Below are 27,583 nucleotides of genomic sequence, written 5' to 3'. Positions count from 1 at the left end.
TGCATTGCACTGTCCATTTAAAGGCCTAAAAATTTTCATATGAAGGAGATAAAAATCTCTCTGCCTTAAAATTCTCCAAATCAGAAAACTACAAACTAGATGTGAAAAGTTAGTTTAATGTTGACATAGCATCATGGTGCAGAGCCAAGCCTGAAAGGATGCCAAAGTAGACGTAATTTGCTGTAGAACCCAGAAAATGGGGGGCACCTGGGTGGCTCAGTTGGTTAAGTGTCTGCCTTTGGCTCAGGTCATGATCCCAGGGTCCTGGGATCAAGTCCCGTGTCGGGCTCCCTGCTCAGTAGGGAATGTGCTTCTCCCTTGCATTCCTTAAACCAAGGTTTCTAGGTCATTCTTTCCATTAGAAAATGGGCCATGTTCCAATATAAACAAATAAATTTAAAAATCTAAAAACAGGGGCGCCTGGGTGGCACAGCGGTTAAGCGTCTGCCTTCGGCTCAGGGCGTGATCCCGGCGTTACGGGATCGAGCCCCACGTCAGGCTCTTCCTCTATGAGCCTGCTTCTTCCTCTCCCACTCCCCCTGCTTGTGTTCCCTCTCTCGCTGGCTGTCTCTATCTCTGTCGAATAAAGAAATTAAAAAAAAAAATCTTTAAAAAAAAATAAATAAAAAAAATAAAAATCTAAAAACAATTACAGTAAATTCCACATTCATTTTAGATATCCTGTACAAATCGAGTCCTGCTACAATAAACTGAAGAATGATCGCACGGCACTCACACTGAACCAAAGTTTTACTTGCAGAAATGCATGCATATGAACAAGTATCTACATTTAGTTTATGCGAGATTTCCCACAGCACTGGACACATCAGAGCTCCCAGTAAGTAAATGTGTCAACTTATGGACTCATTCTGCATCCTGGGAAATATACAGAAGAAAGGTGTTTGCTTGAAATGAGGAAACACCTTTCCCAGTTCCATAGGAGAAAAAGCTCTGCGCAGGGATTTCAGCCTGCCTTCCTCTGGACATAGGAAACATTAAATACCCTCCACCCAATGTTTACAGATAATTCACTTCTAGGAACCAAAGGGCACTTGAGAATAAATGCACAGCAAAGGTGCCATCTAAGGACAACACTTGGGCTGAATAAGAGCCATTCAAAAAACAAAAACAAAAACAAAACAAAACAAAACAAAACCTTAAAAAAAAAAAGCCATGTGGAGAATCACAAGATATTGCCAAAACTGCAGTTAGACAATCAGCAATGAGACTATTGGTATGACAAATCCTGTTTCAGACCTGTTGACTTAGATTTACTTGCACAACCATAATTGGCCAAAAACAGGAAATAAGTGTAGTGTATATATGCAGCTCTAACCTTCTTTCTCTCCACCTTCCTTCTTCCTACAGATAAAGCCGATGCTTCACCTGGCTCTGAGAATCAACAGTAAGTAATGTATTTTTTTAAGGCAAACATTTTATTATACAAATATATTTGTGCTTTTTCAGTGGTAAATGATATATTATAAAAGAATCTATGATTTTCAAAACTCTGTTCCTAACGTTTATTGAGCATAATGAGCTTAACTTTTATACTCTTTTTAAGCTAAGAAAGTAACCTGTAGCTCTATTATTCCAAATGCACCTTTAGCGAATTTAACATTTAAATGAAGTTTTACTTTTCATTGTAAAATAAGTAATATAATTTCCATATCTATGACTTTTGGAAACAATTATGCTAGAACTTCCTTTAATAGAAAAATGAAAAACTAAGGATATATATGTCACATATTTTCATATTAATATTTTTACTAATATTCACATATATAGATATGTGTTGATACACACATTATTAAAATAAGGTGCAGAAGCTATTGCTAATTATTTTAAATCTATCAAAACAAAATTATAGCACCAACCTAGAGATAAAAAAATTTCATTAGCAATTATCAGCAGAGCATACAATTTCCCTCATGACATTCACTCAAATCAAATATAAGACAAAAGACTTAGAAGTTTTCCGATCGAAAGTTAATCTACACACGCAAGTACATTTATATGAAGGTTTGAATGTAATACCTGTGAGGATATTTTACATAAGGAAGCAACTGCCACAAGAACTTTTTTTTTTTTTTTGCAAATAAGAAGTGATACATAATGGCAATATACAAGGAGTTATTTACCCTGCAGAGGGAAGATTTTACTTTCAAAATATTTTATTAATGTTCTCTCTGGCTAACTGCCATCCCGGGAGCTTAGGGAGGATTTATACTGTTGCCAGAGAAGATCTGGTGTTGTGTCTTTTGTCAGTTAAAACCAAAGCCTGCATCTGCCTGAGTGACTCACCTTCCAGAGGAACATCGAAGGGAATTAAAGCAACGACAAGTTGCAAAACCAGGAGCTACTCCATAATGTTGTAAGGTCAGTTGGTACCCCTGAACTGAGCTCAGATTTGTAAGAGGAAGAGGTAAATGAGAAGGAAGTGTCAGACTTCTAAGGTAAGGTCTAAATCAGATAGTGCTAATAATTCCAGTAATATCATTTGGTAAATTCAAGTAAGGGGCAGAAAATCCTATGTGGAAATGAAAGTAAGGGGCAGAAAATCCTATGTGGAAATGAAAACAAAAAAACAAAACAAAACAAAAAACCCTGCTTTTGGGAACTGTCGAGGTGGCTACTATTACTTGGGTATCTTTACAGTTGTCCTAGATGGTGAAGTCTAGAAGTTTGGTAAACTCTGTATAGTGTCATGGGCTGCTTTCTGTAGTGCAGACAAGTGGTTGAGAGGAAAGAACGGGACCAGAAGGAAAATTAAATATAACATCTAAAGTTTGAAAAGACTGCATCAAATACTTTTCTGTAGTGATTGATATATAGATGTGTGGGTGCCCATAATGCACACCTTATACACATATGTCTTGATGCTTTTATTTTTTACTCTTTATTTTTTTGTTATTATGTTAGTTGCTATACAGCACATCATTAGTTTTTGATGTAGTGTTCCATGATTCATTGTTTGTGTATAACACCCAGTGTGATGCTTTTATTTTTTTAAGATTTGTTTGTTTGTTTGTTTGTTTGTTTATTGAGAGAGAGTGGGAGGAGGGGCAGAGGGAGTGGGAGACACACTCAAGCAGACTCTGGGCTGAGCGCAGAGCTGGATACCAGGAAGCTAGATCCCATTACCCTGAGATCGTGACCCCAGCCAAATACAAGAGTAGGGAACTTAATTGACTGAGCCACCTAGGTGTCCCTGTGTTGATGCTTATAATGGTATTTTTTCTGGTCTAACTGAAATATTTCCATCCCCTCCTTTCAGGAACTAGGGCTTTGAAGCCGAACTGTCTGGGCTTATCCCTTGGTTCTTCTGCATGCAAGCACATGGCATTTCATTATTAAATATATGATCCTGGGACTGCAGATCTGTAAACTGGGGTATTGAGCAATATTATGTACTCTCTAGCTTGTTAGGAGTTTCAATGAGCCCGCACAGTGCTTCACACAAAGCCTGAAATCACCATATGATGGCATTATTATATTGCTTACTTAAAGGCAAAGGGATATGTCCCTGAAAACTTGCATGTAAAGATTTTATCTAGTTATAAATTTAATCCTTCTACATTCACTTTTATAGGTAATGCTTAAGAAAGATCTGGTTTTAATTTTCTCCACATAGCAAGGTAATTTTCCCCAAGCCATATGCTAGACAATCTGCTCTTCCTCTAATGCTTTCTTATGCCACCTTGTTTGGTCTGTCTCTTAAATTTTTTATTCACCTTCATTGGTCCATTTTTCCATTCTTAATATAATATCCAAATTTTGTCAATATAAGTTTGAAGCCTATTTTAATAACAAATTATAAAGAACTTTCATATTAATTTAATTAGGATTGCAATCTTTATTGTATTAACACATACCATTTAAAAGCATGACAATCTCTCAATTTATGCAAATCTTCTTTTATGCCCTTTACTAGGGTTTTAAAATTGTCTTCAAAACAGATTTTTTATTCTTGGTTATTTCATAAATAAACTTTATATTTTTTGTACTATTGTTTGCTATTCATTTTCTTTTTAATTTTATCTTCTAGTTGAGTGTTGCTAGTATATGGCAATGGTATTTTTTTATAGGTTGATATTACATCTTGCAAACTTTTGATTATGGTGTATTCTCTAGGTAAATTACCATATCATTTTAAAATAATACTAATATTATCTCTTCCTTTAAAGACTTACAAACATATTTCATGTTCAACTGATGTTACTTACAAGCATATTTCATGTTCAACTGATGTTGAACAGTACCGGTAACATTAGTTATTCTTTTTTTGTTCTCAATATTAAATGAATGCACTTAGAGTTTCTCCAATAACTATAATATTTGCTAAAGATATTTCATTATATTGCCATTATCAAATTAATGATCTCTACTCTCCTGTGTTCTTATTTTCAACCATAATTAGGGGTTGAATTTCACAACATATTTTGCAACATGATTTTTCTTTAGTCCGTTAATGTGATGAATTTGACCAATAGATTTTCTAATTTTGAACTATTCTTTTTTAAAATTTTGAATTATTCTTACAGTCCTGATACAAAAGTTACTTGATCATGAATTTCTTTTAAATTTTGATTTTTATTTGAGTATAGTTGACACGCAATCTTAGTTCCAGATGTACAACCTTGCGATTTGACAAGATAATACTTTTACTATGTTCACAAGTGTAGCTACCACCTGTCCCGTTACATCACTGTTATAATATCACTGACTGTATTCCTTACATTCTGCTTTTTATCCACATGACTTGCTCATTCCGTAACTGGAGGTCTGTATCTCCCTCTCCCCTTCACCTATTTTGCCCCACCCCCAACCCCCTTCCCTTTGGCAGCCATCAGTTTGTTCTTATAGTTCTGATTCTGCTTACTGTTTATTTATTCTTTTTTTTTTTACATTCCATTTATGAGTAGAATCATATGATATTTGTCTTCCTCAGTCTGACTTATTTCACTTAGCATAATACTCTCTAGGTCCATCTATATTTTCTCAAATGGCACATTTTTATCCTTTTTCTATGGCTATATATGTAATATTTCATCATGGATACATATGATCACCATATATATGATGAAATATTACATATTATATATACAATGAAATATTACATACATAAATATTACATATATGTGTGTGTATATCTATATCTATATCCACATTTTCCTTATCCATGTATCTATTGATGGACACTTAGGCTGCTTCTATGTCTTGGCTATTGTAAAGTTTTAAATGCATTTTTAAAATTGGTGAATTGATATTTTGTTAGGACATTTTGTTAGGATTTTTGCATTTCATTTATGAACTGGGCTTCTACATTATTTAGTATTATCCTTCTATGTTGTAGAAATCAATCCCAGAGTTATTTCCATTTGTGGCCACTCTTCAGGTCACACCTCAGGAAGAAACAGCATTGAGAGGAAGTAGCCACAGTAATTTACACTCATATGACCTGGGGGGTGGGAAGGAATAGAGAAAGGTGTGACTATAATAGCAAATGTAGAGCAGTCCACATATCTTTATCTTCATTAGTTCTTCACACCCAATAAAGATCTTTATGTGTCCTTTATATGGCTCCAGGACAGGTGGCTTGTTCTGTTGATGCAGAATTTTGCAATAAAAGGGAAACAATAATTATTTTGAGGCAAGAGCACCAACCGAAAGGCATTACTACCACCATGAGATCAGGTCAGCCACTGTTCCAAGATGCAACACCTTCTTCCAACTCACAGTCACCATACAAGGTTTTCGATTTCATATAGCTAGTTAAAGATGAGCTGAGTAAAACAGAATCAATGACAACAACCAAAACCCAGGCTTCTTCACACCTATAGCGCACTCTTTTCATCCTCACAATACCAGGTGCCAAGTTTAGGCATTCAGGTTTGCTCAATATGGGGCCAGGTATCTCTGAGAAACAAAAATGGCTTTTCTGGACACTATGTTTATAGCTTTATATAGAATTAAGTTTATTTTTCTTTCCATATTTTTTCTCTTCTGTCTTCAGTTTTTCATTTTATTCTCCCACCTCTTCCTCTGTTCTACCTAAAAATTACAGTATATACAAAATCAACCTTCTCTAATTGTTGTAAGTGATATTATAATGATATAGAGGAGTTCAAATTTCCAAAACATTGTAGAAACATCTGTACAATTTGTATTCCCTGTAAAACCCTTATAGAAATATGTTGCCAATTTTGTGATTTTCATTTCCAATGGTTTCCCTTCTTATCCTAGCTATTAAATGGACAAAAAAGCCTCATTAAAATGGCAAAAAATTCTCCATTATTTCAACAAAGTTGCATATATAAAGTTTGTCGTATCAATATGTTCAATACAAGATGGATATCCTAAGAAAATGTTATTTGAGCTAAGTTTTCTGACTTTTATTTTATATTTGAAGAACAACAATAATTGACTTAACTGTTAATATTGTGTTAACCTTTTTTTTCTAATTTTCTCAAAGTTGTTTAGTAATCTACCAGCTATTTAACAGCCAAAAAAGATTATAATAATACATGATTTCTTTTGTCAAGGCAGAAAATTCATTAAATGCTTTCATTCTTACCTAGAACCCCCATGCCCCAAAAAGTATAATACGGTTCAGTGAAAAATGGATATTGAGGTCAAGATAAATCTTGGGTTCTGTCCTAGCCATACGCTACCTAGCAATGATACGGTCAGGAGGTCCCTTAATACCCCTGTGCCTCTGTTCTTCTCTTACACGATCACCATAATGCCTAAACTGTTGGCTATGCCAGGTTGCAAAAAAATCAACTAATAGATTTGACAAAATCAGAGACACTTTCCCAAGAGTTAATAATCTTTTTGCAATAAATGGCTTTTCTTTTTCTAATTACTGTAATTACCGTAATAAAGACTCATTATAGAAAATACAGAAAAGGATGTCTCTCCACATAAAGATGAACTCATTCTCTTGTATTTCTGTTATGTGTCCTTTGCCTGGCTTTTTGTCTGATTGTTAGTTTTGTGGGAGAACAGGATGAGGTCCTGTTTCTGTTACTGTCCTGCAAGCGAATAATAATGTAAGAATTTTCAGATCTCCCTACCCATCAAGGTTGTCAATGTCACTATGTAATAAAATTTCTTCTGTTACCTTATCTTAAAACTGGTCTAAAAACCTATGTCATAGTTTTTGTCATCTATCCATGAGAAAAGCAAAACTCATTGAGATATAGATGCTGCATGGTAAGCAGAGGTAACCCAGTCTCTCGGTGTCTTGCTCACACATGTGCTCCTGAATACAGATCCGTAGCTCCAGAAGATTTCAAATCACCACATTTTATGGACCTTCAGACATTCAAAAATAACCTAACCCTCAAATACCAAATTTGGGAGTGTGTGTGATGCTGCTCGGGCTGCCATAACAAAATACCACAGACTGGGTGGTGTAAACAACAGAAATTTATTTTCTCACAGTTCTGAATATTCAAAGTCTGAGACTGAGGTGACAGTATGGTCAGTTTCTGGTGAGACTCTTTTTGGCATTCTTATGACCTCATTAATCTTAATTACTTCCTTAGAAACCCAAATAGAAATACAGGCACACTGGGGACTAGGGCTTCAACATATGAATTTGGGGAAGGCACAAATATTCATCCATAATGGAAGCTAAGGATTTCCCATATACTATTTTTTTAACTTTGAATCCTAAGCATTGTTTTTGCTATAACACCACTGAAGACATCATTGTTATGTCTAATACACTCTAACAAGAGTATATATTTTAATTTATTTAGACATTTTGTCTCCCTACAATTGTGTATGTAATAAATTATAATGTTTTCATCCTTAAAAATATTAATGTAATGAAAATGTATGCCTCAAGTTTTTCCAGTATATGTTATTATTTCCTCAGGATTCCAAGAAGTTAAATTATTGAGGCATGGGTGTGAATTATTAAGGGTATTAATATGGATTGGGTGGGTAATCTAATTTTAAAAGTGATAAATCTACCTTCTGTTTTTGGATCCAGAAGGAGAATATTGCCTTTTGGTGGGGGGGAGGGGATGTGAGGCATTGTAATTAAGGGAAAGGTTTGAATGGGAATGAAGGAGGACACTGGCTGCATGGGTAAAGTTGAGAGAGTAGTTGAAAGTATTAAAGAAAAGCACTTACTTCTTAGTGGGTTTACTTATGGTTCTAGGAATGTCAAGTATATGAGCCAGACTCATGGCAGGAAAGAAATGGCAGATGATAATTAGTAATTTGAAAAGATCTTAATGAGGGTATATTTATAAAGAATTAAGAATGGTTTAAAGAAACCAGCAAGAACTAATACAGTAGTACCCCAGTATAACTAACAGTTGGGAGCTATTACTTCTGAATAGGAAATGTGAAGAAGCCATTCCTAGAACCAGAGAGCAGCTACATAGACAAGAATGTGGAACTAGGGTGAAATTGGGTAGTATATCCTTAACATTTATAGGTGTACTTCAAAGGTTTCAATCAAGTATTTCCTTTTGTTCTTTAGGTCCCCATTGGAGGGTTGCTTCTGGGTGAATCCATTATCATTCTAGTGGCATCATGTAACAAATCTTCTCTTGTTATATTACTAATGAATTTGGAACAACTGAGATCACTACATTGTTTTGTTTTGTTTTGTTTTCCCCCCTGTATTCCTCAGAAGTCCATATACTGAACAATCCAATGCAGGTCTTTGTTTCCTTTGTTTTGTTTTCTCAGCAATGGCCTTATTCCTGGAGTTGCTGTTCCTGGCTGTTGTGTTGCTTCCATTCTTTCCTGCAAATGGACAGGTATGGTCGAGGTTGAAAATATTTTCAGAACAATTGAAGCAACCTGTAAAGAGAAAACTCTTAGATCAATTTTCAAAAGTGAAAAGTGAGAGTCTGATACATCACAAAGTTCTCAGTGGTTGCTCAAGTACTTAACACAATTAAGTCTAAGGCTGTGGTGACCAATATTGTAGCCTCTAGCCACATGAGGGTATTGAACACTGGAAATATAGATGGTCAGAACTGAGATCTGCATAATTACATAGCAGAATTCAAGACTTGGTAAAAAAGGAAGGTAAAATATTTCATTAATAATTTTAATATTGATTGCATGATGAAAACATCATATTATGAATTTATTAGATAAATAAGAATGTTATAAATATCAATTTAATATTTGTTTTTTCTTTTTCAAAGTGTCCACCCAGAAATTAAAACTACTTTTGATGCTATCATTATATTTCTATTGATAGCAATGGTCTACAGGTTTAAAAGCTAATGAAACTCACCCTGTCCAAAGATCTTTTCTGATTTCCTTTTATTTAATTCATTACAATGTGATCCTCACAGAAAATTAACAATAAATTTATGTAATCTCAAATTAGCAAAACTTCTTCACATACGTCACCACATTTATTTTCATAGTCACGGTGTAAGAATAATTACACATATTTTTTAAATTAAAAAAAGAAACTTTAGTAAAGAGATTAAGTATTTGGATTTTTTCATGGTCTTACAATGAGCATATAAAGAATAAGATGCTCTAATTATTTCTAATATGCCGCTCCACTTTAATAATCCTAAGAATAGGATCAACCATTCTCTTAAATGCTTGGTGGGTAGGTGTCTATATAAGGTGTCTATTTTCTGATCAGAAAAACTCTGGATGTGAAGTTTGGTCATTGCTCTCTGTTTCCACGTTCTTCTTTAACTCTGAGCATACAAGAATAGCTAAGACTTCACAGATCAGAGTTCAGACACTAGATCAAAACTCATGTGGCATTCAGAAATATAGTCATTATATTACTATAATTAATACTCATTCTGAAGACAATTTATTCATCACCTAGGTCTTCATTGAAAAAGTTTGCTGCCTCTGTAATCTCTTTCCTAAAGATTTTTTTTAAGGATTTTATTTATTTATTTGAGAGGGAGAGAGTGAACACCAGAAAGGGAGAAGCAGGAGAAGCAGATTCCCCACTGAGCAGGAAGCCCAGTTGCAGAGGAGATCAATCCCATGACCCCGGGATCATGACCTGATCCAAAGGTAGATGCTTAACCAACTGAGCCACCCAGGCGCCCCCTAAAGATATTTTCTCATGGTCCTTTCCAATCCCCTGTTATCTCTCTGGTCCATCTCCTGGTCTTTATTTATAAAATTATTTAAAAGAGATATATATTTTGCTCTTTTGCACTGTTAAATGTTTGCTAATCAGATTATCTATATACCTTCTGCCCTGTATGCTTTTTTCTGCACCTTCTCAATAGAAAACACTATTCATCCTTTATAACCTCAATGCAGACCGTCTTTTGCAAAGCTTTCCTAACCTGAATCAAGAATTGATCCTTTGTGGGGTTTTTTTGGGGTTTTTTTAATGTTTTTTTTTAATTATATTATGTTAGTCACCATACAGTACACCCCTGGTTTTTGATGCAAAGTTCGATGATTCATTAGTTGCATATTACACCCAGTGCACCATGCAATATGTACCCTCCTTACCACCGATCACCAGTCTATCCCATTCCCCCACCCCCCTCCCCTCTGAAGCCCTCAGTTTGTTTCCCAGAGCCTTTGTTTTTTTATATATCTATCAGAATCCACCTATCACTTCAGTTATCCTGTGGTATTGTAATAATTATTCATGCCATATAGTCTACCAAAATAAATTCCTTTTTTTAAGATTTCATTTAATCATTTAAGAGAGAAAGAGAGAGCAACAGCGCATGAACAGGGAGGGGCAGAGGGAGGGAGAAAGAATAGAAATATATTATTTAAGGATAGATACCTTATTAGATCCATTTTATGCTCAACACTCTTCATATTTCCTGTCACCTAATAAAAGCTTTCTTGAAACTCATTTAAAACAACAAAGACATGTCTTCAGTAGGATTTGTATCTACAAAGCAAGATAGGGTAAGAAGGAGGAAATAATTACTTCTTTCTCAGGGACCAAATTTTGATGTGTTTTGAAATAAAATTCTATGAAGCAGGTTTTTGAGGGTCAATCGGAAATATCCAAGGATGTTATTTTATCCTTTAGTGTAAAGCAGAGGCGGGCCACTACTGATATTTCACATGCGTGTACTTTCCAGCTTAGGAATTAGTAGTTGGCGATGTGCCAGATCTGTGAGTACAATGAAATTCACTAAAAAAAAAAAAAGAAAGAAAGAAAGAAAGAAAAGAAAGAAAAGAAAGAAAAGAAAAGAAAGGAAAAGAAAAAAGAAAAGAAAAGAAAAGAAAAAAGAAAAGAAAAGAAAAGAAAAGAAAAGAAAAGAAAAGAAAAGAAAAAGGAAAAGACAAAAAGAAATTCACTATTGATCCCTGTCCTTAGGAACATAGTAGCAAAGAAGAGAAATAGATGTGTAAATAAATAGTGGCAATAAACATGGTCAAACCAAAGTTTGCGCTATTTGGAGGGCTTTGAGGGAACTTAGCATTGGGGGAGGAGATAATAACTTACCCTAACATGTCAGGGAAGATCAACAAAGGGCCCTGTTTTTTAGACTTAGACTTTAAACTCTTGGTCATGTTCATACAACGTAACACTCAAGTGTAATTTTAAGTTATCAATTATCTTAGACCTTGCGGGAACAATTCGCACACTCTACTCCCTCCAGGCTAGACATCTCCACACACAAAATGATAAAATATACCAACAATTTCAGCAGTTGATTTAATACTTTATTCTGTTACTAAAAAGGAACAGAGACAGCAATGGCCTATTAACTGGATGATTTCGTTCCCTCTAAATGGCCTTGGAAATTTTTTCATATTGCAAAATTACCTTTTGAGTGACCCATGAAATCAGGTAATAATAAAATAGATCATCATATCTACCGTAATTGGAAGAATAATTTTATGAGCAAGGAATACACTTTGAACCTGAACATCCCTTCCCTAAATACATTTTAAATACATTGTTTCTCTAAATACAGACCATATCAGTTCAAAGTTTCCTTAAAGTCTAGGATGAATCTTGAGGTCTACTCTCATCCCACCTGCTGCAGCCTGATCGAATGTGAATGAATAAGTCTTAATGTTTCTATTGTGTATCTTTATAGTTATAAAATATTATCACTCATATGGCTAGAAAGGGCACAGTAAGGATTCCTTTGAAACTAGCAATTGGCATCTGTGGCCTCAGAGGAGATTTTAATTTGTCATGCCATGAATTTCATCTGCCTTCTCAAAGCTTCAAATGACTTCTTTCCTATTTGTTATAGCTTTGGCTCAGGTTCACTGGCAATGCTTTAACAACTAATTTTGACTTGAATGCTTTCTGAAACGATCTTTGTTCCCTGGAATTCACTTATCACTCTTAACTGCAATTTTAACAAATGTTAAAAAGGTAACCCTAATTTTATCTCCCTTTAGGATCCATCCTTTACAGCTTTGTTAACCACTCGAACCCAAGTCCAAAAAGAGATTGTTAAGAAACACAATGAACTAAGGAAATCGGTTTCTCCACCTGCCAGCAACATGCTAAAGATGGTAAGAGGCAGTGATAAAGGCTAGTGGTGTGAACTAGCAGTGATAAGATCAGGCAGCTGGTAACTGGCATCTCTTATGAACTTTGTGCTTACAAAGTTTTACTTCCATTCTGTTATTTCATTTGAACTGTATTATGGTCAGGGCAAAAAATAATTTTCCTTTATAATGGTTAAATAATCTGTCAAGTTTACAGGCCTATCAAGTTGGGAAGGCAAAATTAGGAGACATCAAATGTGATGCCATTGCACTTTTTGTTCACTCTCTGCCCTAGTCTAAAATAAAGGTGTCCACTTTCCTTCAAAATCATTGCCATTTAGGGTAAATAATAATCCACTTTCCAAGACACAATCCATAAATGCTAGGTATCTCCCATTTGAATTAAACAGGCTACAAGTGGAACTGGTAATAATCTAAGCTAGTTTATAACTATTGAAATATAATTTAAAGACTTCACATACTGATGAGTACTTAGGCTAGCACTATTACTAAAAATCCTAGGTGTGGCTCCTGTGTTATCATAAATTGTCAGATACTGCAGTGGATATTTCTGTCAGTAGACACATCATTTATGAACTCTTCATGTGGAAATTGGCACTGGAGCAGATAAACACATGTACACACACACACACACACACCCCTAACAAAAAGATCTTATCATAACCATGACAATTAATATAGCTATAGAAGTTTTGAAGTGGTGCAAATCAACCGACCAGTAAGATTATAAAGGATATGTTTCACTGGAGTTGAATCCCTAAGTGTATTTTTTTTTTTCTCGTGACGTTTAGGAATGGAGCAAAGAAGCAGCAGCAAATGCCCAAAAGTGGGCAAACAAGTGCACTTTGGAACACAGCTTGCCAGAGGCCCGAAAAACCAGTAAGTAAATGAGTAAATAATTGTTGAAAAAGTGAAAAATTAAAATAATATTGGAAAATCAAATAGAATGGAACATTCTGGGGTGTTGTAAGAAGACTTAGTGAATAAATATTGCTTATACTGCTCTTTTTAAAAATCAAACTATCTGTAGAGGGAGAATTATAAGTATTTTGTCTTGTTGACTGTTTACATTATGAAAATAATTTCGGAAGCAATACTTCATTTGTTCCTCTCAACCAGCTCATGAATCAACAAGTCATGTATCATCATTTCTCCAGTTTCAAAGATTAGGGACATGGGAGAAATGACCTAGGAGTACATCCTGAAGTTGTGTCACATACTGGGAAGTTAACCAGGCTTATTGATTTTTTAATCTTTCATTTAAATTCAATTTGATTAACACATAGTGTATTATTAGTTTCAGATGTAGAATTCAGTGATTCATCAGTTGCATAAAACACCCAGTGCTCATTACTTCAAGTTCCCTCCTTAATTTCCATCACCCAGTTAGTTACCCCATCCCCCCCACCTCCCCTCCCCTGTTTGTTTCCTATACTTAAGAGTCTCTTATGGTTTGCCTCCCTTTCTGTTTTCTTCTTATTTTATTTTCCTCCCCTCCCCTATGTTTATCTGTTTTGTCTCTTAAATTCCACATATATATTTATATATTATATTTATATAATAAAATTACATATATAACATGATATATATATCTTTATAAAATGAAAACTATATATAATGGAATATCACTCAGCCATCAAAAAGAATGAAATCTTGCCATTTGCAATGACATGGATGGGACTAGAGGATATTATGCTAAGAGAAATAAGTCACTCAGAGAAAGACAGGCTTATTAATTTCTAATCCACTGCCCTTTTTGCATGTTGTGTAGCTATTTGGTGTTTAGATATCTCTTTATTTTGTATTCATAGATATATCGAACTATGGGAATTGTTTCTGAATTTTGCTGTAAAAATACTTAAACTCTTAAAATCATCACGAGTATTTTGTGTATATTCATTCATTTTTTACTTTTTGATGATAAATAGTCAAGTAGTTTGTGTAGTTTCTATAATGCATAGAATATATCACATGCAAAAAAATATAGAACTTTCAAAAAGTATAAAAACTATGAGAGAAAACTTCTATGCATAAACTTGACACAAAAAGTTTATTTACATTAACAAGCATGATAGGCAAACTGAATTTGAAAGTAGTCAATAATTACCCATAATTTCAGGAGAGCTATTGTTATTTATATTGTTTATGTTAACATTATAATGAAATTATGAAGAGAAATTATGAACTGCATTCAGTAGAAGATTAAAACAAATGGTCTTAAGAAGAAATTGTGTTAGATTCTTAGTTTCTTTCCTTCCATAATAAAGAAGATATCCAAGAATATTTTATACCCTCTTTAATCAGCATGTAAACATTATATTTCAAGCCACCAAAGTGTAAATATTAAGTGAGAGTCAAAAAGATAGGCAAATGTTTCTAGGCTGCAAGGCATTTTGTTCTTCTTATTTCTTTATTAGTTTTATTGTAGCAACAATGTTTTCTTAAATTCTATTGTAGTAAGAATACTTAACGTGAGACCTACACTCTCGACTAATTTTTAAATATACTATACAATATTGTAGACTACAGCTACAATGTTGTACAGCATATATCTAGAACTTATTCACCTTGCTTACCTGGAATTCATTGATTAGTAAGTCCCCATTTCTCCTTTCCCCCATCCCCAGCTACCATCATTGCATTCTTTGATTCTGTGAACTTGACTCTTTCAGATATTTCATATAAAGGGACTCATGCAGTAGTCTTTCTGTGACTGGTATATTTTGCTTAGCATCACGTCCTCAAGTTTCACCCATGTTATCACATGTTGCAAAACTTCCTTCTTTTTTTAAAGATGAATGATATTCCACTGTGTGTGTGTGTATCTCATCTTGTCATCCATCCATCTGTCCATGGACGTTAGATTGTCTCCAAATGTTGCCTACTCTGACTAGTGCTGCAGTGAAAAAGACTGTGTTAATATCTCCTCAAGATGCTGATTTCAGTTCTTTTGGATAAATACTCAGAAGTGCTATTGACTGGATCCTTTCATAGTTCTACTTTTAATTTTTTGAGGAACCTCCATACTGTTCTCCACAGCAGCTACACTATTTTTTCATTCTCACCAACAGTGTACATGATTCTGATTTCTTGACATCTTCACTATCACTTGTTTTGTTTTGTTTTATTCTGGTAATAGACATCGGAACTGGTGTAAAAGTGATATCTCGTTTTCTCTGATGATTAGTAATGTTGAGCACCTTTTCACATACCTGTTGGTCACCTGTATGTCTTCTTTGGTAAAATGCCTGTTCAAATCTTCTGCCCATTTTTTGAGTGGAAGACACGAGCAGGCATTTTTCCAAAGAAGACCTACAGGTGGCCAGCAGTGACATGAAAATATGCTCAACATCAGTCATCATCAGGGAATTGCAAATCAAAACTACAATGAGATATCACTTCACACCTGTCAGAATGGCTTAAAAAAAAAAAAGCACAATAACTGTTGGAGAGGATGTGGAGAAAAAGGAACCCTTGTGCACTGTTCATGGGAATGCAAACTGATGCTACCATTGTGGAAGACAGTATGGAAGTTCTTCAAAAAGTTAAAAATAGAACTATCTTGAAATCCAGTAATTGTGCTACTGGGTATTTACCCAAAAACACTAATTCAAAGGGATACACGCACCTTTATGTTTATAGCAACATTATTTACAATAGCCAAATTATGGAAGCAGCCCACGTGTCCATTGATAGATGATTGGATAAAGATGTATGTACACACATGCATACATATGATGCAATATTATTCAGCCATAAAAAAAGAAATTTTGCCATTTGGAACAACATGGATGGAGCTAGAGTATATAATGCTAAGGAAAATCAATCAGAGAAAGACAAATACTATATGATTTCACTCAGATGTGGAATTTAAGAAACAAAACAAATGAGCAAAGGAAAAGAAAAGAGAGAGACAAACCAAGAAAATGACTCAACTATAGACAACAAACTGATGGTTACTAGAGGGGAAGAGGGTGGGAGGATGAGTGAAAAGGTGATGGCGATTAAGGAGTGCACTTGTGATGAGTACAGGGTGATGTATAACATTGAGAATCACTATATTGTGCACTTGAAACTAATATGACACTGTATGTTAACTGTATTGGAATTAAAATAAAATAAAATAAATAAATAAATAAAATAAGTAAAATGCTAAATAAAATGTGGTAAATAAAAAATAGAAAAAATAAAAAAAAAACAAATCTGCCCCCTTTTTTAAAGGGGTTAATTTTTGCTATTGGATTGTATGAGTTCTTTATATACTTTGAAAATTAACTCCTTATTAATTCTATGCTATGTAAATGTTTTCACCCATTCATAGGTTGCCTTTTCATAGGTTGCCTTTTCACTTTATTGATTGTTTCTTTTGTTGTACAGAAACTTTTTAGTTTTATTCAATCCCACTTATTTATTTTTGCTTTTGTTGCTTATACTTTTAGTGCCCTATCCCAGAAAGAATTGCTAAGACCAATGTCAAAGAGGTTTTTCCTATATTTTCTTCGAGGAGGTTGATGGTTTCAGGTCCTACGTTTAAATCTTTAATCCTCTTTGAGTTAATTTTTGTGAGTGGTATAAAATAGAGGTCTAAATTTACTCTTCTCCATGTGGCTGTTCAATTTTCTCACCACTGTTTATTGAATAGAGTATTTTTTGCCCATTGAAAAGAGTTAATATTGTTAAAATGTCCATGTTACCCAAAGCCATTTATATACCTGTTGACCGGTTATACATCTTCCTTGGAGAAATGTCTATTCAAGTTCACTGTGATCAGAAAAAATCTGTAGTCAGTTCCTCAGGCAGCTCCCTGAAAAAGATGAATCTTTGGGCATTCCATCCAGCTCTTTCCCTACTCAGGAAGAGGGCTGAAGCTTGGGTTTTTTATCTGCTCACTCTGTGCTGAACTAGGAAGGGAAGCTATGGCAGCTATGAACCCAAATCTCTATCTATTCTTATTTGCCCCGTGTATTTAGATTATGCTGGATCTTATTAGCATTCTCAGAGAGGCAAGTCAGAAGCCAGTCTTTGGAGCAGCCTCTGGAAAATTTGTGGCATTGGATACCCAGACCAAATCTGTCCCACTCCAGGGAGAAACAGGCAGCAGTGGTGTTAGTCTGCTTGCTCTGCACTGAGCTGGGGAGAAGAGCCATGACAATTATCAATCCAAACTACCATCTCTGCTCTTCCCCTGGGGGCAACACTGTGCAAAAACCTTCAGAGCTCCAACACTGACAAGACAGTTGTCAGTTCTTCAGGCAGCCCTGGAGAAATTAGAGCACTGGACACACCCATCAACTCTTTGCTTCCCCAGGAGAAAGCTGGGAACTAAGATTTTTCATTTGCTTGCTCTGTGCTGAGCCAAGGGGAGGAGATGTGGCATTGACCAGCCCAAGCCACCATCTCCATTCTCCTCCAGGTGGCTAGCCTGTGCCTGACTGTCAGAGCTCCAAGACTACCAAGACAGAAGCCAGCCATCTGGGGAGTTTCCTTACGGAAGGCTGGATGCTGACCAACTCCTTTCCCCTGGGAGAAACTGAGGGCTAGGGGACCTCTTCCTGATCATACGGCAGGCACTGTGCTGAGGGTAGGCATTCTAGCAAAAGTGTCCCAGTTTCCCTACTGGCTTCAGTGAGTCTGGGTTCATATTCTCCCAGGGTCTAGGAGCCTTTCAATTAGCTTTAGATTTCCCATAAGGGCGATTTGTTTGGAAATCGAGGCTGAATCAGAGTGTTTGTTAGGGGAAGGAGAGTCTAGGGCTTCTTTACTCCACCATCTTGCTGATGTCACCTTCTGCAAGGCTCTTCTTGCCTAGTTCTCTGAAAAATATTTGGCCTAATGACATTCTGATTTAGTGATTAAGAGAGAATCCAAAAGCTTCGAAATCTGCCATCCCTCCTGATGTCAGTTGTCTGTTAATTTGGGCTCTTATAGACTGCCTGTAGAACTCTTTTTCCAAGTTCACACAAATCATAATCATAAATATTTAGACAGGGGGGCGCCTGGGTGACTCAGTCTTTAAGCGTCTGCCTTTGGCTCAGGGGGTGATCCCGGCGTTCTGGGATCGAGTCCTGAATCAGGCCCCACCACTGGGAGCCTGCTTCCTCCTCTCCCACTCCCCCTGCTTGTGTTCCCTCTCTCACTGCCTGTCTCTCTCTCTCTCTGTCAAATTAATAAATAAAATCTTTAAAAATAAATAAATAAATAAATAAATATTTAGACAGGGTCCAATATGTGAAAAATCTCTGGTGAGGGTGGTTAAGAGGAAGAGAAAAAGAATAAAAGTTGGTCACTGCCTTTTGCAAATTTACAGTACAAAGCTGAGAGCGTAGGAGTCATTACAATGTGAAGAATTAAGCATGAAAAATAATACATCTCTGAAATTCCAGAGGATTTTTGAAGCATAAGATCTTAACTTGTGCAAAGTTTTGCATGTTGATGCCAGCCTCAGCAACCTAGACAGATTTATTTTTTTTTTATTTTTTTATTTTTTTTTTACGACTTATTTATTTTAGGAATGTCTAGGTAGCTTCTACTCAGGTCATGATCCCAGGGTCCTGGGATCAAATCTGGCATCTGGCTCCCTACTCAGTGAGAAGCCTGCTTCTCCCTCTGCCTACAGTTCCCCCTGCTTGTGCACTCTCTCTCACACACACACACAAATAAATACATAAAATCTTTTAAAAAAAGATTTATTTATTTTAGAGAGAGAGATAGAGTGTGAGCAGGAGGAGGGGCAGAGGGAGGGAGAGAGAGACAGAGAGAGAATCCTCAAACAGACTCCCTGATGAGTGGGGAGCCTGATGCAGGGCTTGATCTCAGGACCCTGAGATCATGACCTGAGCTGAAATCAAGAGTCAGACTCTTAACCCATTAAGTAACTCTGGTGTCCCTAGACAGATCTGTCTTCTGTTCAGCTTTAGAGCTGAGAAGGACAGAAGCCCTTCTATTATGCACTAAGAGTTACAAGTATAGGCACTGTGTTTGAAGGGCAACATCCTTGAGTTCATATAATTGATTTCTTTTGCTGTTGCATGTTTTATTGTTTCCTCAAGAATATCCGTTTCTCTTTAGGTACAAAATGTGGTGAGAATCTCTTTATGTCAAGTTACCCTGCTTCCTGGTCAGATGCAATCCAAAACTGGTATGAGGAGCACCATGATTTTGTCTATGGTGTGGGACCTAAGAGTTCTGATGCAGTTGTTGGACATTACACCCAGGTAAGACAAACAAATGAAAATACTTCTACCACAAATGCTCTAATATGAAAGCATCTCTAAGTTATGACCAAGCCCAGTGTTCAGTTTGGGTAAGAGCCTGAATAGATGTAATAGTCGTGGCATTGGCTGGTACTTCTAGAGCTGTCATTTTTTTCCATCGCTTGCAAAACTCTTGGTAAGGAAACACACTCTGTACTTTTTCAAACTTAGAAATGGATAAAACAGTGAAGGTACATTAAGATATAATATTTTAAAATCTGTGATTTTCTTCAATAATTGAGGGAAATATTTTCAAAAGGTACTTGGCTACAAACTATCATAGTAACATTTTTTTTCAGTTTTACATTTGCTATTACTATTTTCTTTCAATATTTTCCCTCTTCCTTAATGCACTCTCATATATTCCGTTTTGGAATTGTAGGTTGTTTGGTATAATTCTTATCACGTTGGATGTGGAATTGCCTATTGTCCCAATCAAGAGAGTCTAAAATACTACTATGTTTGCCAATATTGTCCTGCGTAAGTATATAGAGCTCCATGCAATAATCTTATATGCAATTAAATATTTTAAAAATTCTTGTATAGGGGTGCCTGGGTGGCACAGCGGTTAAGCGTCTGCCTTCGGCTCAGGGCGTGATCCCAGCGTTATGGGATCGAGCCCCACATCAGGCTCCTCCGCTATGAGCCTGCTTCTTCCTCTCCCACTCCCCCTGCTTGTGTTCCCTCTCTCGCTGGCTGTCTCTATCTCTGTTGAATAAATAAATAAAATCTTTAAAAAATAAAAAAAAATAAAATAAAAAATAAAAATTCTTGTATAGTAAACAAAGTAGAATATAAAACATTTCAGTAACGAAAAGGAATAAATCCTTTTTTTCATTTTTTAAAATTGATGCACAGTTCATACCCAATGTCATATTAGTTTTAGGTGTATGACACAGCAACGGGCCTATACTTTATGCTATGCCCACCACAAATGTAGCTATCAATAGTCACCATACAATGCTATTGTAACTGTTACAATACTATTGACTATAGTCCCTACACTTACTTTTTACCCCCTTGACTTATTTATTCCATAACTGGAAGCCTGTACCTCCCACTGCCTTTCCACTATTTTGCCCACTCCCCCATTGCTGCCCATCGCTGCCCCTCTGTCAAATATCAGTTTATTCTTGTACTTATGGTCTGTTTCTACTTTTTATTTTTTATTATTATTATTTTGTTTTTTAGAATCCCCAGGTAAGTGAAATCATATGGTATCTGTCTTTCTCTAGCTTATTTCACTGAGCTTAATACACTCTAGGTCCATCCAGAAAGAAGAAATCTGTGGAAATGTCTTTGAGGTTGAGATACATTCAAACTTATCAGGGAAGAGACCAGGTTCTCAATTCCAATTATAAAATCAGAAACTCTCTTTCCTCAGTTACAAAGTGGCATCTTTTCTCTCAGCTGACTTTCCCTTGGGCTCACAGCTCTTCCTTGAGCATGGCTAGCGTGGATTTCTCTAGATTTGATATCATCAGTTCTCACCAAATTCACACTTTAGCAGGGTGACAGCTTGATGGTTAAGCAAGGGATGATAGTGGAGTGGCAAGTAGGGGATGGCAGATTGTGATTTCAGCTCTTCCTGCTAAAATGTTCCTTGCCCTGCTTATCTAAAAAACTACCTACATTATTACCATCACAGATGGTTCGTTCCTTTGCATCTTAAAGGTTTTTCAAGAGATCTTTAATGTACTTCAGAGTCCAGAAAAGAACATATTCAGTCTTTGTTTTTCAGAAGTTTTCACAAAATCTCCATAATGAACCATCCTTTAAGGTCTTGACCTGTAGCAGGAAATATGTCCTTTCATCAAGGATTATGTTTGCACTTACCCACAAAAACCTTTTAAGCATCCCTACTCTTAAAAACACTCACCAAAAACTACTTTAAAATCATTACCCTCATCTTTTTAAAAAGATTTTATCTATTTATTTGAGAGAGAGCGAGAGAGAGAGAGAAAGAAGGGAGGAGGGACAGAGGGAGAGGAACAAGCAGACTCCTGACTGAGCAGGGAGCCCAACGTGGGGCTTCATCCCTGGGCCCTGGAATCATGACCTGAGCTAAAGGCAGACACTTAATCAACTGAGCCACCCAGGTGCCCCAAATCTTTACCTCCGTCTTAAAGCCAAAATTACCCAGGGACTTTACCTTCCCTAGTTCATATTATAGAAATTATTATTTTTTTAGATATAAAATTAGATATAAAATTTCTCTCCCAGGTACTTGTGCTGTCTCTCTAAGGGTATGTTTCATCACTAGCCAGCTCCTTGGGGGACACTACTTTACCCATTTGACCTAGTCTTTTGCGGGAGAAAGAATGTTGTCATGTGGAAACGTACTCTGAATATTTTAGCCCCTGTTAATCCTATTTCAATTGTTCAGGCCGTGAAATTATGGTCAAGGAAGTGAGTGAATGTGTAAGTTATTTTCTTTATTATTGATATCTGAGTACATTTTGGGAATTTTAGTTTTTCAGTTATTTGACATGATGAAAAACATTGACCAAATATTCAGGTATATATGGTGATAGATGCTACCCTGGGAGCATAAACTAAACTGAAAAATGAAAAACGTTTGACATTTTGTATTTCAAATTTCAGTGGTAATCATCTTAGCAAGATACATACACCTTACCTAAAAGGAAAACCTTGTGCCAGCTGCCCTCATCACTGTGACAATGGACTATGCAGTAAGTTTGAAGTCATTAATTTGCTTGTATATATAATAAAATGACCTGACTTTTTTTCTTTATGGATATCTTTTATTTTTTAATTTTTTGTTTAAATTCAATTTAATTGACATATATTTTGTTATTAGCTTCAGGCGTGGAATTTAGCGATTCATCAGTTGCATATAACACCAGGCGCTCATTACATCAAGTGCCCTCCTTAACGCTCATCACCTAGTTACCCCATACCCACACCCACCTCCCCTCCAGCAACCCTCAGTTTGTTTCCTAGAGTTCAGCATCTCTTATGGTTTGCCTCCTTCTCTGTTTTCAACTTATTTTATTTTTCCTTCCTTTCCCCTCTGTTCACCTGTTTTGTTTGTTAAATTCCACATATGAGTGAAATCTATGGTGTTTGTCTTTCTTTGACTGACTTATCTCACTTAGCATCAATACCCTCTAGTTCCAACCATGTTGTTGCAAATGGCAAGATTTCATTCTTTTTGATGGCTGAGTAACATTCTAATACATATGTGTGTGTGTGTGTGTGTGTGTGTGTGTGTATCTCACATATTCCTTAACAGTTCATCTGTCAATAGACATCTGGGCTCTTTCCATAGTTTGGCTATTGTGGATATTGCTGCCATGAACATTGGGGTGTATGTGTCCCATCAAATCACTATGTTTGCATTCTTTGGATAAATGCCTAGTAATGCAATTGCTGGGTCATAGGGTAGTTCTATTTTTAACTTTTTGAGGAACCTCCATAAGGTTTTCCAGAGTGGCTGCACCAGTTTGCATTCCCACCAACAGTATAGGAGGGTTCTTTCTCCACATCCTCACCAACATCTGCTATTTCCTGAGTTGTTCATTCTAGTCATTCTGACCTGTGTGAGGTGGTATCTCATTGTAGCTCTGATTTGTATTTCATTGATGCCAAGTGATGTGGAACATTTTTTTCATAGGTCGGTTGGCCATTTCTGTGTCTTGTTTGGAGAAATGTCTGTTCATGTGTTCCACCATTTTTTGACTGGATTTTTTGGTTTTGAGGTGTTGAGTTTGATAAATTCTTTACAGACTTTAATACTAGCCTTTTATCTGATAAGACATTTGCAAATATCTTCTCCCATTTCACAGATTGCCTTTTAGTTTTACTGACTATTTCCTTTGCTGTGCAAAAGCTTTTTATCTTGATAAAGTCCCAATAGTTCATTTTTGCCTTTGCTCCTTTTGCCTTTGGGGATGTGTTTAGCAGGAAGTTGCTGTGGCCAAGGTCTAAGAGGTTGTTACCTATGTTCTCCTCTAGGATTTCGATGGATTCCTGTTTCACATTTAGGTCTTTCATCCATTTTGAATTTATTTTTTGTATGGTGTAAGAAAGTGGTCCAATTTCATTCTTCTGCATGTGAATATTAAATTTTCCCAATACCATTTTTTAAAGAGACTGTCTTTTTTCCATTGGGTATTCTTTCCTGATTTGTTGAAGAGTAGTTGACCATAGAGTTGAGGGTCCATTTCTTGTCTCTATTCTGTTTCATTGATCTATGTGTTTGTTTTTGTGCCAATACCATATTGTCTTGATGATTACAGCTTTGTAATAGAGCTTGAAGTCTGGCACTGTGGTGCCACCAGCTTTGGTTTTCTTTTTCAACATTATTTTAGCTATTTGGGGTCTTTCCTCATTCCATACAAATTTTAGGATTATTTGTTCTAGCTCTGTGAACAATGTTGATGGCATTTTTATAAGGATTGCATTGAAAGTGTAGATTGCTTTGGGTAGTATAGACATTTTAATATTTGTTCTTCCAATTAATGAACATGGATTGTTTTTCTATGTTTTTGTGTCTTCCTCTATTTCTTTCATCATCATTCTATAGTTTTCAGAGTACAGAGCTCTTATCTTTTTGGTTAGGCTTATTCCTAGATATCTTATGGGTTTTTGGTCTAGTTGTAAATGGGTGAATTCCTTGATTTCTCTTTCTTCTGCCTCATTGTTAGTGTTTAGAAATAGGACTGACTTCTGTGCATTGATTTTATATGCTGCCACTTTGCTGAATTCTTGTATCGGTTCTAACAATTTTTTGGTGGAGTCTTTTGGGTTTTCTACATAGAGCATCGTCTGATGAACATGGATGCAAAAATTCTCACCAAGACACTAGCTAATAGCATCCAACAGTACATTAAAAAGATTATTCACCACGACCGAGCGGGTTTATTCCTTGGCTACAAGGGTGGTTCAACACCTGCACATCAATCAATGTGATACACCACATTAATGAAAGGATAAAAACCATATGATCCTCTCAGTAGATGTAGAAAAAGCATTTGACAAAATACAGCATCGTTTCTTGATAACAATTCTCTGCAGTGTAAGGATAGAAGGAACAAACCTCAATATCATAAAAGCCATAGACTCCTTTTTTGTTTTTTGAAGAATTAGGAAATCTTCTGATTGTAACCAACTTAAACAATGCCTTCATGCAAAAGACAAAATAGAAGTATCCAATAGAGTGTGTTTAATAAAAAATTTTACATAGTATCTATGTATTATTTGCCATGAAAACCCCATTACCATGTGTAAACTAAAGAAACATACCATCAATGTATGTGGACTTGTTACATATTGGCATATATAAAAATGTTTCTGTGGAAATAATTCATTGTAATTAAATATTTTTTCTATCAAAGTTGATGCAATTACTTCAAAAGTGGCATTTTATAAAGAGAAAATATGTACAAAATATAAAGGAGTAAGAATGCAGACACATTTTGGTTCAGACACCAAACAATCTTTATATATCAATGAGTTCATCATACTAAAATCTTCATTTTCCCCATAGTATGATTAGAATAATCAAGTTTAGAGGTGCCTGGGTGGCACAGCGGTTAAGCGTCTGCCTTCGGCTCAGGGCGTGATCCCGGTGTTATGGGATCGAGCCCCACATCAGGCTCTTCAGCTATGAGCCTGCTTCTTTCTCTCCCACTCCCCCTGCTTGTGTTCCCTCTCTCTCTGCCTGTCTCTATCTCTGTCGAATAAATAAATAAAATCTTTAAAAAAAAAAGAATAATCAAGTTTAATTTAATAACCACTCACATTTGTGTTTGCTAGTAATTTTTACATACTTTTAAAATGTCAATCAAATCTGAATATAACATTATTAGCTCAGAGAAGTCTCAAAATATTTTAGCAAAAGGATTAAATTTAGTTGATATTTCTATTTAGTTGGGATATGTTATTAACATTATTATGAACAGTACAGCTAACCCACTAACTGAGATTTTTACCTTCCAAATGCATTCACCAGATTGAACTGTAGCATTCTTTCTGGGTGAATTGCATACCTCTAATTTGAATATTGGATGATATCAAAGCTATACACTCATTAAAGAAGAAAATATTAACTCCTCTGCTGAATACTATTTATTAAGGGGTTTGGAATTTATCCTGTTAGCAATAAGCAGCCAATTGAAAGATTTTTTAAACAGAAGAGTGATGAGATCGGAGTTGTGTTTTATAAAGATCTGGCAGTAGTATGGAGAAACAAGTGGACGGAAGCCAGCTTAGAAACTGTTGAAAACATGGGTTTGAAAAACAAATAGATGTTTTGACTGCATTTGGACGAAATAAATGGTGATAAATGGACAGTAATGAGCAATAGGAAGGAAGTGGTAAAACCAGTGTCTGTTACTTGCACACTTGGTAAGTGCCGATAAAACGTAGACAGCAGTGAGTTTATGCTGATTCCCAGTTCCTGGTTTGGATTATTTAGTAGTTAGAGTTTCATTTCTCTGGTACTGGGGGGGGACTGAGTTGGGAGTCGAGGAGCAACTCCAAAGAAATGCCACACTTGGAGGTAGAATGATGACTTTAGTTTGAGAATTATTAAGTTTGTGGCCACTGAGGAACTTCAAAGTAGAAATGTCTGATAGTCATAGTGAAATTCCCTCCTGTTTTTACATCCACATCTTCTCATAATGATTTCTTACCCTTGAAAGAAAGACTAGTGGCACTAGAGTCTGGATAGAGCAACAGGGTCTAACATAACTTTTTGCAATAATGGAAATGTTCAATATTTGCACTGTCCTGTAGAGTAGCCAGATAGATTATAGACAGATTGGTTATTGAGCACTTGGAATGTAACAAGTATCATCGATGACCTGAAAATTTATTTTTTAAATGTTATGTAATTTTAATTAATTTAAGTTTAAATTTAAACAACCAGGTGGCTAGAGGCTATAATTTTGGACAGCGTAATTGTAGAGAGACTCATTTAAGTTTATAGTACTTTTATTTTCTGAGGGAAGAGAATAGGTTGATTCATTTTAGAAATATTCCAAAGAGCTCAAATTTTAAGTGATGAATTAATGTGTCGCTTTGTATCACAGTGTGATACCAACTTGTTTGCTCAATTGTCTTCTCCCCACTTACATAGAATTTATTGTTGTTTGCATTGATGCTATGGAGGAAAATGATAATGAACTGACTAATTTCTTTGTTTTTATTCCAGCCAATAGGTGTGAAAAGATAGATGACTATTCTAACTGTAATGTTTTGAAGAAAAACTACACCTGTGACCACAGTTTTGTCAAGGAACATTGCAAGGCTTCCTGCGAATGTGAAGACAAAATTTTTTAAATACCCAATAGAGACTGAGCAGGTCTAAGTGAAGGAGGACCACATCATCTACTTAGATTTGACATTAGCACAGATGTTCTTTGCATGTTAGCTACAAATTTTATTCCAAATAATGAGTCTTTTTTTCTTGGGTCTATTTTTATTTTACAGAAGTCTCTTTCATACAAAGGATTAAAAAATAACATAATCCATGATTATCTGTTGCTCATGAAAAATCATGAGCAATAAGGAAATTCTGAGAAAACATTACAGACCAGAAGAGACTAAGAAAACATGAGAACTAAATGGAATGTGGCCTCCTAGATCAGATCCTTGAACAGAAAAAGTTCATTAGTGGAAAAAGTGGTGAAATATAAATAGAGTCTGAATTGTTTTTGATAGTAACATCCATTTCTTAGTCTTGACAAATGTACCAGAGTAATGCAAGATGATAGCATTAGGGGAAACTGAAGCTGGGTGAAAGGTATGTGGGAATTCTCTGTACTATCTTAGCAACATTTCTGTAAATTTAAAAATACTCTGAAATAAAAGAAGCATTAAAAAAAAAA

General features: G+C 35.7%; 1 protein-coding gene across 2 annotated transcripts; it reads left to right on the top strand.

Moving 5' to 3' along the window:
- Positions 1–1,294: 1,294 nt before the first annotated feature.
- LOC100464050 (cysteine-rich secretory protein 2) lies at positions 1,295–27,583 on the top strand. Of its 2 annotated transcripts, XM_019795499.2 has the most exons (9): positions 1,325–1,405; positions 2,269–2,379; positions 8,716–8,786; positions 12,361–12,477; positions 13,266–13,353; positions 19,543–19,688; positions 20,110–20,207; positions 22,332–22,420; positions 26,908–27,583. In XM_019795499.2, exons 3-9 carry the CDS (start codon positions 8,718–8,720, stop codon positions 27,033–27,035), a joined length of 735 nt encoding a protein of 244 aa, XP_019651058.2. In that variant the 5' UTR covers positions 1,325–1,405; positions 2,269–2,379; positions 8,716–8,717; the 3' UTR covers positions 27,036–27,583. The 2 variants fall into 2 exon arrangements, with proteins under 2 accessions (XP_002915472.3, XP_019651058.2); XM_002915426.4 differs by lacking the exon at positions 2,269–2,379 and having other exon boundaries at positions 1,295–1,405.

Source organism: Ailuropoda melanoleuca, chromosome 19 (assembly GCF_002007445.2).
Source record: "Ailuropoda melanoleuca isolate Jingjing chromosome 19, ASM200744v2, whole genome shotgun sequence".
In the NCBI taxonomy this organism is placed as follows: domain Eukaryota; kingdom Metazoa; phylum Chordata; class Mammalia; order Carnivora; family Ursidae; genus Ailuropoda; species Ailuropoda melanoleuca.
This window is presented reverse-complemented; position numbering and strand designations above follow the sequence as displayed.

Bases quoted from the DNA above. Each gene is read 5' to 3' on its own strand.
- LOC100464050 (XM_002915426.4), top strand. From the start codon at position 1,378: ATGCTTCACCTGGCTCTGAGAATCAACA. The intron at 13,354-19,542 runs GTAAGTAAATGA...GTTTCTCTTTAG, and splicing joins GCCAGAGGCCCGAAAAACCA to GTACAAAATGTGGTGAGAAT. The intron at 19,689-20,109 runs GTAAGACAAACA...TTGGAATTGTAG, and splicing joins TTGTTGGACATTACACCCAG to GTTGTTTGGTATAATTCTTA.